General features: G+C 59.8%; 1 protein-coding gene across 1 annotated transcript; it reads left to right on the top strand.

The window, feature by feature from the left end:
- Positions 1–1,859: 1,859 nt before the first annotated feature.
- Positions 1,860–8,883, top strand: ASPVEDRAFT_102838 (uncharacterized protein; the record flags this gene model as incomplete). Its single annotated transcript, XM_040805583.1, has 2 exons — positions 1,860–2,924; positions 2,989–8,883. Coding segments are annotated over 2 exons (6,960 nt in total), but the record flags the coding sequence as incomplete, so codon positions are not given.
- Positions 8,884–12,476: the final 3,593 nt, after the last annotated feature.

The raw sequence follows: 12,476 nt of genomic DNA, 5'->3' as shown, positions 1-12,476 counted from the left end.
CGTCCCAGCTGCCCGAGTACATGGTGCCGACGGTGTGGCTCCCCCTGGCTGCGCTTCCGCTCAACACGTCTGGGAAGATCGACCGGGCAGGGCTGCTGAACTGGGTTGAAACCCTCGACGAGACGCTGTACCAGCAGGCACTGGATGCTGTGGGCGACGATGACACGGAGGATATTGTCGCGACCGAGCTGGATGTGGCGCTGCAGGCCGCTGTTGCGAAGACGCTGAATCTCACCGAGTCAACACCCTCCATGGGCAAGTCGTTTGTCCGTCTGGGCGGCGACTCGATCACGGCGATGCAGCTGGTGACGCGGTGCAGGGCCGAAGGCATCCTGATCAAGGTGCATGACGTGCTGCAAAGCCCTTCCATCAGCCAGCTGGCCCTTGCGGCCCGCAAACTCGATGTGGCCGAGACGACGCACTATGAAGAGGTGCTGGACCAGTGGTTCACACTCTCGCCAGTGCAGCGATTCTACTTTGGCCTGGCTGGAAACCAGGTCAACCACACCAACCAGAGCTTCTTCCTGCGGCTTGGCCAGCCAGCCTCAATTGCCGACCTCAGCAGCGACATCGAGAGCGTCGTGCGCCGCCACTCCATGCTGCGAGCCCGATTTGGACTGGACCATGGAGGGTGGAGGCAGACAATCACCACCGACATCTCAGGATCGTACCGATTTCAGGCACACGACGTCGACTCGCGCACTGCCATCGCCTCCCACATGGCCAGCAGCCAGGCTGCCATTGATCCCGTCCATGGTCCCCTCCTGGCGGCGGATGTCTTCAACATCAAGGGCGACGGCCAGCTGTTGTATATCGTCGTGCACCACCTGGTGATTGACCTGATTTCATGGCGGGCGATCCTCAGCGACCTCGAGTCGCTCCGCAAGGCTCGCCAAACCCTAACCCTGCAGCCCGTCTCCTTCCAGGCCTGGGTCTCTGCGCAGGCGCGGCACGCCCGCGACCACCTCCAGCTGGACCGCGTGCTGCCGTACGAGGTGCCCCAGGCCGACTACGCGTTCTGGGAGATGCAAGAGCAGCCCAACGTGCAGGCAGACATCACGACCGAGAGCTTTGTGCTGGACCAGGCGATAACCCAACAGCTGCTCGAGGAGTGCAACACTCCCCTTGGAACAGAACCCGTCGAGCTCTTCCTAGCGGCGCTGAACTACTCGTTCGAAGCCACCTTCCCTGACCGGAGTTTGCCAGCCGTGTATATCGAGGGCCACGGCCGTGAGAGCTGGGATCAAGCGACGTGGGACCTCGGAGGCACTGTTGGGTGGTTCACCACCATCTCGCCTCTGCATATCTCACACGCAAACTCCCTCCTTGAAGCGGCTCGACAAACCAAAGACCGGCGTCGCAGCCTCCCCCAGCACGGCGGACCGTACTTTGCCGCCCGCTACCTCACCCCAGAAGGCCGCGAGCGCTATGGACATCACGCGCAGATGGAAGTCCTGTTTAATTACATGGGCCAGTTCCAGCAGCTCGAGGCCGCGGACGCGGTCTTGAAGCCAGAGCCCAAGCAGGGTGACGAGATTACCGTGTCCGATGTCGGTTCGACGGTGACTCGCATGGCGCTGCTCGACGTCTCGATCGTGATCCTCCAGGGCGTCGCTCGCTTTGACTTTGCCTTCAGCAAGCGGATGGCCAAGCAGCATCTGGTCCGCAGCTGGGCACAGAACTACAAGCACGCCCTGGTGGAAATGTGCACTGTCCTCTCGTCAACGCCGCCTCAGCGGACACTCGCGGATTTCCCACTCTGGAAAACGTCCCACGACGACTTCGATCAGGTGCGCGCACTCGCCTTCCCGGGGGGCAACTTCGAGGAGGCAGTCGAAGACATCTATCCCACTTCTCCCATGCAGCAGGCGCTGTTCCTCAGCCAGAGCCGCCAGGATGGACTGTATGAGACGGCATTCACTTTCCGGCTCACCGCAGCCTCCGGACCAGTGGATGTCGATCATCTGCTTGCCGCCTGGAACCACGTTGTCGACCGGCATGCGATGCTTCGAACCGTCTTTGTCGAGCGTGCCCGGGGAGATGGGCTCTTTGACCAGGTGGTGCTGCGACGTGTCACGCCGTCGACAATCTGCATTCGGCCCGACTCTGTGTCTGCCCTAGACGCCCTCGAGCGATGCCCTCGAAGCTCGCACGGCGGCGACGAGAACACTCTTCGTCCACTGCACCGTCTTGTTGTCTGCGAGGCACCCTCGAAGGAGCTTCTGGTCCGCCTGGAAGCCAGCCACGCCATCCTCGACGCAGCATCCATCGGCTTGATGGTGCGAGATCTGCAGCTCGCCTACCAGAACCTTCTCCCCGAGGCACGCGCGGATCCCTACAGCGAGTATATCCGGTATATCCAGGACAAGCCCGAGGGTGCTGCAGTCCAGTACTGGACGACGCACCTCGCCAACGCACAGCCCTGCATCTTCCCCTCGACCTGGAGCAACGAGCCCCCAGTGCTAGAGTCCACAGATGTCGAGCTCACCGTCTCCCTCTCCCAACTTGCCCAGCTCGGCGAGACCATTTCCGTCACGGTTCCCAACATCCTACGTGCTGCATGGATCCTTGTCCTACGAGCATACACTCTCAGCGAAGATGTCTGCTTTGGTTCTCTTGCGTACGGTCGAGATGTACCAGTGAGGGGGATCCAGGAGATTGTCGGACCCTTTATCAATATGCTGGTCTGTAGACTGGCAATTGAGCCATCGGAGACTCTCGCCACGCTCGTGCAAAAGGTGCAGGGAGACTACGCCGCCGCGCTGGAGCACCAGCACTTCTCGCTCGCCCAGATCCAGCATGAACTGGGGCAAGCTGGCCAGAAGTTGTTTAACACGATTTTGTCAATTCAGCAAGGCCCATCGGGCAGCTCCCAGGATGCAGAATTGAACTTTGAGAACGTGGACGCATATGACCCCACCGAGGTAAGATCTCTGAACCATGAGCGCAAAAACGTCTAGGGACACTGACATACATATCCCTGAACAGTTCGACCTCACAGTCAACGTAACCACGATGGAGGATTCCATCCGCATATCCCTCAGCTATCTTTCCCCCGCGGTCTCGCCGTGGCAGGCGCAGAACGTGGCCGGCACGTACGCGCAGGCGCTGCAGAGCATGGTCGACGCCCCATACCAGCCAGTTGCCGACATCGCCACGTTCAGCCCCGCAAACGAGCAGCAGCTTACGGCGTGGATCAGCGCGATGCCTACAGCTATCGAAGACTGCATCCACGACTTGTTTTCTCGAGTTGCTGCCGCGCAGCCGTCTGCCCCTGCGGTGGCCGCGTGGGATGGCTCCCTGTCGTACACGGAGCTTGACGACCTCTCGACGCGAGTCGCCATGAAGCTGGTGTCGCTGGGAGTAGGGCCAGATGATCTGGTCTTGCTCTGTTTTGCAAAATCCATGTGGGCGGTTGTGTCCATGCTTGGGGTGTTGAAGGCTGGAGGAGCCTGCGTCCACCTCGATCCTGCACATCCGGCCGATCGCTTGAGTCAGATTACCGCAGACACCAACGCAAAGGTCCTCTTAGCCTCATCCGAGGCCAATCACAAAATCATGAGTGCAAGGCATCAAACCGTTGTGGTCGACGCGGCTGCAACCGAGTCCATGCCAACGGCATATCCCCTCAACCGCCGCCAGCTTCCGCAGCCTACGACACCGGCATTCGTCATCTACACCTCTGGCAGCACCGGGGTCCCCAAAGGCGTAGTACTGGAGCATCGGACAGTCTGCTCTTCAATGCACGCACATGGAACAGCACTGGGGATCCAACCTGGCACCCGCGTGCTCCAGTTCGCCGCGTACGTCTTCGACATCAGCATCCAGGACGTGTTCACCTCGCTCACGCGCGGGGCCTGCGTCTGCGTGCCCTCGGAGCAACAGCGCATGGATCTGAGCGAGCTTGCCGCGTTTATCCGCGAGAAGCAGGTGAACTGGATGGGGCTCACACCGACGGTGGCGCGCCTGCTGGACCCTGCAACGATCCCAACCGTCAAGACATTAACCTTGGCGGGTGAAGCCGTAGACCAGGCGACTGTGGATCGCTGGAGCAACGCCGGATTGACTGGATTCCACAACTGCTATGGGCCTGCAGAGTGCACCGTCTACTGTGCGCACAATTCAGCTGTTGGGGCCCGTGGCCAGAGCGCGGCGAATATCGGACGCGGCCTGAACAGTTTGCTCTGGGTGGTGAGTCCACAGGCGCACGACCAGCTGGTGCCAATCGGGGCGATCGGTGAGCTTGTCGTTGAAGGGCCTCTTGTTGCCCGCGGCTACCATAACGATACCGCAAAGACAGAAGCCTCCTTTATTGTTGGTCCGCGGTGGGCGGACCGTTTCCGCCCTCAGGGCTGCGGTGACGAGCGGAGGATGTACAGGACGGGGGATCTGGTGCGATACAATCCGGATGGGTCGCTGGACTACCTGGGGCGGAAGGACACCCAGGTCAAGATCCGTGGCCAACGCGTCGAGCTTGGAGACATCGAGCAGCGGATCCTGCCTGCTCCGGACGTGCAGAATGGGCTGGTCGTGGTGCCCAAGGCCGGTCCAGGCAAGGGCCAGCTCGTCGCGGTCGTCGCATTCCAGAACAGCCCATCCACCGGGGGAGTATTGGAGATGGTAGCGAGAGACGAAGACACCAACGCAGCCTTGGCTCGACTCGGCGAGAGCATTGCAGACAGCCTTCCTGCCCACATGGTTCCTCGCTTCTGGCTGCCTGTGGCGGGGATCCCCCTGAATCTGTCTCGCAAAGTCGACCGCGCGCGCATCGCCCGCTGGGTCGAGCAGCTCGACGAGGCCTCTTTCCGCGACGAGCCGGCCGACTCTGCGCCAGCAACGGCGATGGAGGGCCGGATCCAGCAACTCGTGGCCAGGGTTCTGGGGATGCCGCTGGACAGCGTCAGCATGAGCAAATCCTTTATCAGACTAGGCGGCGACTCAATTACCGCGATGCAAGTGGTGGCCAGAGCCCGGGAGGAACGAGGGATCCGGCTGCGCGTCCGCGACATTATGAGGAGCAAGTCGCTCGTGCATCTGGTCTCGCTGGCCGGTCGCCACACTGCATCGGACGAAGCCTACACGGAGTCTGGGGAGCCTGTCTTCGGGCTCTCCCCCATACAGCAGTTCTACTTCGACTTGGCAGACCAGACGCCTTCCCACTACAACCAGAGCTTTCTCGTGCGGATTTCGCGGACCGTCAAGGGTTCGGCCGTTGCAGCAGCCCTGGATTCAGTGGTGCAGCGACATGCGATGCTGCGGACCTTGTTCTTCCAGGCGGATGGGCGATGGCAGCAGCGTGTGCACTCTCCGTCCTCCGCATATCGTTTCCGAATTCACACCATAAACACACAGGATGAGGCCGACGATGCTATCCTCGCCAGCCAGAGCAGCATCGACATTCACAAGGGCCCGATCTTTGCCGCCGACCTGCTCAACCACACCGAGGACGACGAGCAGCAGCTCTTCCTGACGGCACACCACCTGGCCATCGACCTTGTCTCTTGGAGAATTGTCCTTGCGGACATGCAGGATATTCTTATGACGGCAAAGCCCCTCCCCCAGCCCCCGGTGCAATATGCAGCTTGGGTTCGGCTGCAAGCGGCCCAGGCAGGGACTGCCGCTCTGCTCCCCGAGCGCGTCCTTCCCTTTGAGGTCGCCGGGGCGGACTATGCGTACTGGGGCATGCAGAGCAAGCCGAACCGCTACGGGGATGTTGCGCACGCAGTGTGCGAGATGGACAAGGAGACCATGAGTACAGTCCTGTCGAGGGCTTACGAGGTCTTCCGAGCAGAAGCCACCGATATCTTCCTGGCTGCCGTGCTCTTCTCGTTCAACCAGACCTTCTGCGACCGCAAACCACCCACAATATTCACCGAAACGCACGGTAGAGAACTCCCCGATGAATGGGATGCCGACATGGATCTGACCGGGACCGTCGGGTGGTTTACTGCGCTGGGCCCTTCTTTCCTTGCCCGCGACGAGGCGCAGGACATCGTCGAGGCCCTCCGGCTCATCAAGGACCAGAGACGCCAGCTACCGGCCAGCGGAACAGCCTACTTCATGTCGCGATTCGGCGACCAGCGGGGACGCACCGCGTTCAAGAGCCACATGCCCATGGAGCTGCTGTTCAACTACCTCGGCCAGTACCAGCAGCTGGAGCACGACGACAGCCTGTTCCGCATGGTCTCCAAAAGCCCTAGAACGGCACTGAGTGATGTACATCCGCAGAGCACGCGCATGGCGCTGATCGAAGTGTCTGTCGTCGTGACTGCAGGCTCGACTGTGTTTGACTTTGCGTACAATGCCAACTCCAACCGCAAGGACCAGATCCAGACCTGGCTGCGAAACTGCGAGAGCTGCCTGCGGACCATGGCGCGGGATCTTGCGGATCTCGCACCCCAAAGGACACTTAGCGACTTTCCTTTACTGGACGTCTCGTACGCAGATCTGCAAAGCATCGTACAGACCCGCCTCCAGCCCATGGGCATCGCGAGTCTGACCCAGGTCGATGCAATGTACCCAACCTCGCCCATCCAGGACGGAATCCTTCTGGCACAAGATCGCTCCGAGGAGGCCTACAACGTGCACTTTCAATATGAAGTCTCTCACCTCCGCACGGGCACCTTGACCCTGGTGGACCAGAATCGCCTTGTGCAGGCCTGGCACCAGGTGGTGGCCAAGCACGAGATCCTGCGAACCGTCTTCGTCGACGCAGTCGCGGAAGGCGCAGTATTCACCCAGCTGGTGTTGCAGGAGCCTCAAATCAGCGTCGAGCTCGTGCCCGCCTGCGATGATGACGAAGCGTTGGCCATCCTGTCCCAGCCTGCCCAGCACACCGCGGGCGACAAGGGATCGCCGGCGCACTGTTTGCGAATCTGCCAGACGAAATCCGCACGGACGCTGTGGAAGCTCGAAATCAGCCACGCGCTCATCGATGCACAGTCGATGGCCATCGTGCTGCAGGATCTCAAGGCCGCATACGAAACCGGCACCCTCGACGGGGACGGATCGGTGTATTCCGCGTACATTCGCTACTTGCAGCGTTGTCCGGCCCACGCTGCTTTGGACTACTGGAAAGCATATGTACGAGGGCTGGAGCCATCACATCTTCCTACAAACAGCAGCAGCAGCAGCAGTGGCGATGAGCCGAAACATGAGCAGCAACATGTGGAGATCAACCTGTCGACAGTCGCAGCCCGACTCAGTGCTTTCTGCCGCGAAAACGAAGTCACCATGTCGACCGTCTTCCAGGCCGTGTGGGCGCTGGTCCTGAGCTGCTACACCGGTGATTCAGCCGACGTGTGCTTCGGGTATCTCTCGTCTGGCAGAGACATCCCTGTCGAGGGGATCGAGTCTGCAGTGGGCCCCTTTATCAACATGCTCGTCTGCCGCGCGGCGACAGGTGCAGACGTCCGTGTCAACCAGCTGTTGAAGCAGATCAAGGACGACTATCTCGCCGGCTTTGAACACCAGCACTGCTCGCTGGCGGAGATCCAGCACTCTCTGGGGCTGGCGGGCCGACGCCTCTTCAACTCCATCATGACCGTCCGACACGATACCAGCGATGAGTCTGCGGGCGACCCCGATGGCCTCACATTCAAATCCATCGGCAGTCACGATCCGACCGAGTACGAGATGGTGGTTGGGGTGGTCATCTCCGAGACGAATCCGCGCTTCTCGCTCACGCACCAGAGCCCCGTCATCTCGTCGTGGCAGGCCCAGAACATCGCACAAGCCATGCAGACGGCGCTCGAATCCTTCCTGACCAACCCATACGCAGAGCTGCAGAGCATTGATCTCGTTGGGGAAGCCGCGCAGCATCTCATCGAAGGGTGGAATAGCCATCTACCCACAACGAACCGCGCGTGCGTCCACGATCTGATTGAACAAACGGCACAGAAGCAGCCTTCTGCGATTGCCCTCTGCTCTGCCACGGAGCAGATGACCTACCGCGAGGTGAGCGAGCTGTCCACCCGGTTGGCGAGACACCTCCAATCGCTGGGCGTGGCCCGGGGCACATTGGTCCCGATCTGCATGGACAAGTCGGTGTGGGCCGTTGTCTCTATGCTGGCAGTCATCAAGGCAGGGGGCGCGTACGTGCCAATCGACCCTGAATTGCCTGTCAAGAGGCACGAAGGGATTCTCGCCCAGTTGCCGTCGCAGGCTGTCTTGCTTACTTGCCCACACACCTCCTTCCACGCCCGATTCAGGGGAGTCAAACTCGAAGTCACACCGGAGATGCTGCACGGTATCAGAATATATAATCAGCAGCCGCTCCCCTCGGTGCATCCGACCGATTCAATATATGTGCTGTTTACGTCTGGCAGTACCGGAGAGCCCAAAGGCGTGGTCGTCGAGCACCAATCGGCAGCGACCAGTCTGGTCAACCACGGCGCAGCGATGAACCTGAGCGCTGATTCTCGAGCCCTGCAGTTCTGCGCCTTCTGGTTCGACGTCAGCGTCTGCGAAATCTTCGGAACTCTGCTCCACGGCGGAAGTGTGTGTATCCCTCGCGACCAGGACCGCAACCTGGACATTGTGCAGTTCATGGATGAGATGAAAGTCAACTGGGCCTTCTTCACTCCCTCATTCGCCTCGCTCATCCAGCCAACGCAGGCGAAGCATCTGAAAACACTGGTTCTGGGCGGCGAGGCGATTCGAGCGTCGAATATCAGAGAGAACGCGGACAAGGTGGAACTGATCAACGGATACGGGCCCACCGAGGCAACGATTTTCAGCCTCGTCCACCATATCAAGTCGTCCAACGAGGACCCCAAGGTCGTTGGTCGGGCCGTTGGCTGTCGCGTGTGGCTGACCAGAGTCAACAACCCGCACTGCCTCGCCCCCCTGGGAAGTGCCGGAGAGCTCCTGATCGAAGGTCCGCAGCTTGCGCGTGAGTATTTGGGCAGTCCGAGCAAGACCAAGGAAGCATTTGTCGAGGAGCTCCAGTGGTGCCAGCGAGTCGATGTTCATCCTCGCCCACATAGGCTGTATCGAACCGGGGACCTCGTGCGATACCGTCCCGACGGCGCTCTGGAGTTTATCGGAAGAAGGGATAAGCAGGCCAAGGTCAACGGGCAACGGCTGGAGCTCGCGGAGGTGGAGCAGCATCTCAGCGCGCATGTCCATGCAGGGATTGCCCTGATTCCCTCCCAAGGCCGCTACGCAAAGCAGCTGGTTGCCCTCGCCTCTCTGCCGGGGCTGATGAGGAAGAACAATGAGCTCCGCCTGGTCGACATCAGCCATCGCGAGACTGTGGCATCCGCCATAACAAGGCTGCAGGATACGCTCCTGGAGCAGCTCCCTCGGTACATGGTGCCCACGGCCTGGCTAGTGGTGCAAGACATCCCTCTCAGTTCAGCGGGCAAGCTGGATGTGGCGCGGGCCAGCGAGTGGGCTGAAGCACTTTCCGAGCTGGATCTCCAGCACGCCGAGGCCCTGGCGACCCCAGAAGACTCCGCAGCCCCAGTGTCAGATCTCCAGCTGCAGATCATGCAGATCCTCGCGCGCGTCCTCGGGATCCAGTCCGATAGGGTAATGCTGCACCGATCGTTCATCAGCCACGGAGGAGACTCCATTAGCGCGATGCAGGTGTCTGCGCAATGTAGGGCCGAGGGAATCCTTGTGCGCGTTCAGGATATCATCAAGAGCAGATCCATTGCTCAACTATCTTCAACCGCTCGCCTTGTTACGGAGACCGACACGTCAATATCGCCGATTTCGACGGCTGATCCAACCGAGACCGTCTTCGCGCTCTCGCCCATTCAACAGTTCTTCGTTGACTTGTCTGGACACCCGGCCTCGCGCTTCAACCAAAGCACATTCGTTCGACTCCGCGATGCTATCGACCCAGACCGCGTGGCCAGGGCTGTCCGAGATCTAGTTCAGCGGCACTCCATGCTGCGCGCACGCTATGTTCGTCGTGAACAGGAATGGGCCCAGATTGTATCCAAGGACATTGGATCTTCGTTCCGATTCCAGCACCACCTCGTGCCTCGCAGCAGGCTGGCAGAGATTATGCACGCAAGCCAACTGGGCCTGGACGTCGAGAGAGGCCCGGTGTTTAGCGTCGACCTGGTGCACACAGACGACGGCGCCGAATTCCTCTATATGGTCGCCCACCATCTGGTCATTGATCTGGTCTCCTGGCGCATTATCCTGCAGGACATCGAGCATCTGCTCACGGTCAAAACACCGCTGGCCACAGTCCCCTTCCCCTTCCAGGCCTGGCTCAAAGCACAGGCTGCTCATGTCGCTGAAGTCTACACTGTGGATGATGTTTTGCAGCACAGTGTGGTGCCGGCTGATTTCGAATACTTGGGCTTCAACGAGCCCAAGCACAACGTCTATGGCAACACGGTCAGCGGTCATTTTAGCCTAGGTGCAGAAACCACCTCGGTGCTTCTGGGGACCGGCAACGATGTCTTTGGAACAGACCCCGTCGACATCTTTCTTGCTGCGCTCTTCTGCTCTTTCCAAGAGACGTTCCCTGCCCGGCGGACCCCGAGTATCTTCATCGAGGGCCACGGAAGAGAGTCGTGGGACGATACAATCGACCTCGCATCGACCATTGGCTGGTTCACGACTTTGTTCCCCGTCTCCGCTGCGGAAGGAGCACAGCCGGAAATCTTGGATCTGATCCGGCACACCAAGGACACCCGACGACGCGTGCCCAAGAACGGGTGGCCGTACTTCAACCTCCGATATCTGCAGGCGGCAGCGTTCAAAGACCACGCACCAATGGAAATCCTCTTCAACTACTTCGGCCAATACCAGCAGCTCGAGCGCAGCGACGCCTTCCTGATGCCCGCCGAGAAGCTGCCCGACGAGGCGCGCATCTTTGACGTCGATCTCCAGCAGCCCCGGCTTGCCCTGATTGAAATCTCCGCCACCGTGGCTCAGGGAGAGGCTCACTTTGACTTTGTGTATCCTGGACAAATGTCCCACCAGGGAAAGCTGACCAAGTGGATCAGCGTGTGTCAGCGCATTCTCACATCGATCGCGCGCCAGCTGCCCACGATGCGCGAGCAGCGGACACTGGTTGACTTCCCGCTGCTTTCGATGAGTTACGCGGGCTTGGATAAACTCGCGAATGAAATATTTCCTGCTCTTCGAATTGGTGGCTTCGACCAGGTCGAAGACATTTATCCATGTACCCCTCTGCAGCTGGGTATTCTCCTCAGCCACACCCAAGAGGAGCAGGCCTATGCCGTCCAATCCATGTGGGAGGTCAAGGGTCAGATCAATGCCACTCGGTTGGCTGATGCGTGGAGTCAAGTAGTGGATCGCCATGCGATTCTGCGGACCGTATTCATTGAAAGCGTTGCAGAGCAGGGGGCCTTTGACCAGGTGGTGCTCAAAACAATTGACAACCCGGCCGATGTTCGCCAGTGCAGAGACGAAGACGCAGTCCGCGTGGTCAGCGAATACTGCACGACAATATCCCCCTTTGGAGGCATTCCCCACCGCTTCACCATCTGGGTGACCGAGGGCCGCCAGCGGGCCTTCTGCAAACTCGAGGTGAATCACGCCATTATCGATGCAGTTTCTTTCTCACTGATCCTGCGTGACCTGACCGAGGCGTATGACAACAAGCCAACCTTCCTCGAGACGGAGAGGCCTCTGTACCGGTCGTACGTCGAGTACATCCAGAGCAAGCCCAAGCAGGCCGGCATCGACTACTGGAAGACTCACCTGCAAGGCATCGAGCCATGTTACTTTCCAGCCGACTGTGACCGCCACGCGCAGATCGGCCAGCTGAACTCGGTGGATGTCGAGATCGCCGACTACAACTCCCGCGTGAAGCAGTTCTGTGCCCAGCACGGAGTGACCCTGGCCAATCTGCTCCGGACTGCCTGGGGCCTGGTACTTCGCGCGTACACGGGATCCAGCGATGTCTGCTTTGGATATATCAACTCTGGCCGAGACATTCCCGTTTCTGACGCTGTCCATGCGGTGGGGCCGTTTATCAACATGCTGGTGTCGCGGGTTACGTCTGCATCAAGCGATAGGATTTCAACGGTGTTGGAGAGCGTGCAGTCTGCGTATGCCGAGGGACTCGAGCACCAACATACATCGCTGGCTGATATACAGCATGCTCTGGGCTTGTCGGGGAAGCCGCTGTTCAACACCATCATGTCCATTCAGAGCTCTTCTGGCTCTGCTGGGGTAGATGCCAACATCCCTGCGATTCGGTTTGAGAATATCGGCGCGCACGATCCAACTGAGGTAAGTTGCCCAAATGCAATCTCTGAACTTCAGACACTGATCGAGGGAAAAACAGTATGACATTGTGGTCAATGCCTCCCTCTCCGATGCTCAGGTGCATGGAGTATCGCTCAGCTACCAAGCATCGCGCATCTCGCAGTGGCAAGCGGCGAATGTTGCGAATACCTTCAGGGCTGCGCTCTGCAGCATGATTGACCGACCAGACATTCTCGCTGCTCAGCTCAACCTCACCACCGATAAAACTCTGC

This window comes from Aspergillus versicolor (assembly GCF_001890125.1).
Source record: "Aspergillus versicolor CBS 583.65 unplaced genomic scaffold ASPVEscaffold_3, whole genome shotgun sequence".
NCBI classification, from domain to species: domain Eukaryota; kingdom Fungi; phylum Ascomycota; class Eurotiomycetes; order Eurotiales; family Aspergillaceae; genus Aspergillus; species Aspergillus versicolor.
Note: the sequence above shows the minus strand (reverse complement) of the source record. Positions and strands in the feature narration are given on the sequence as shown.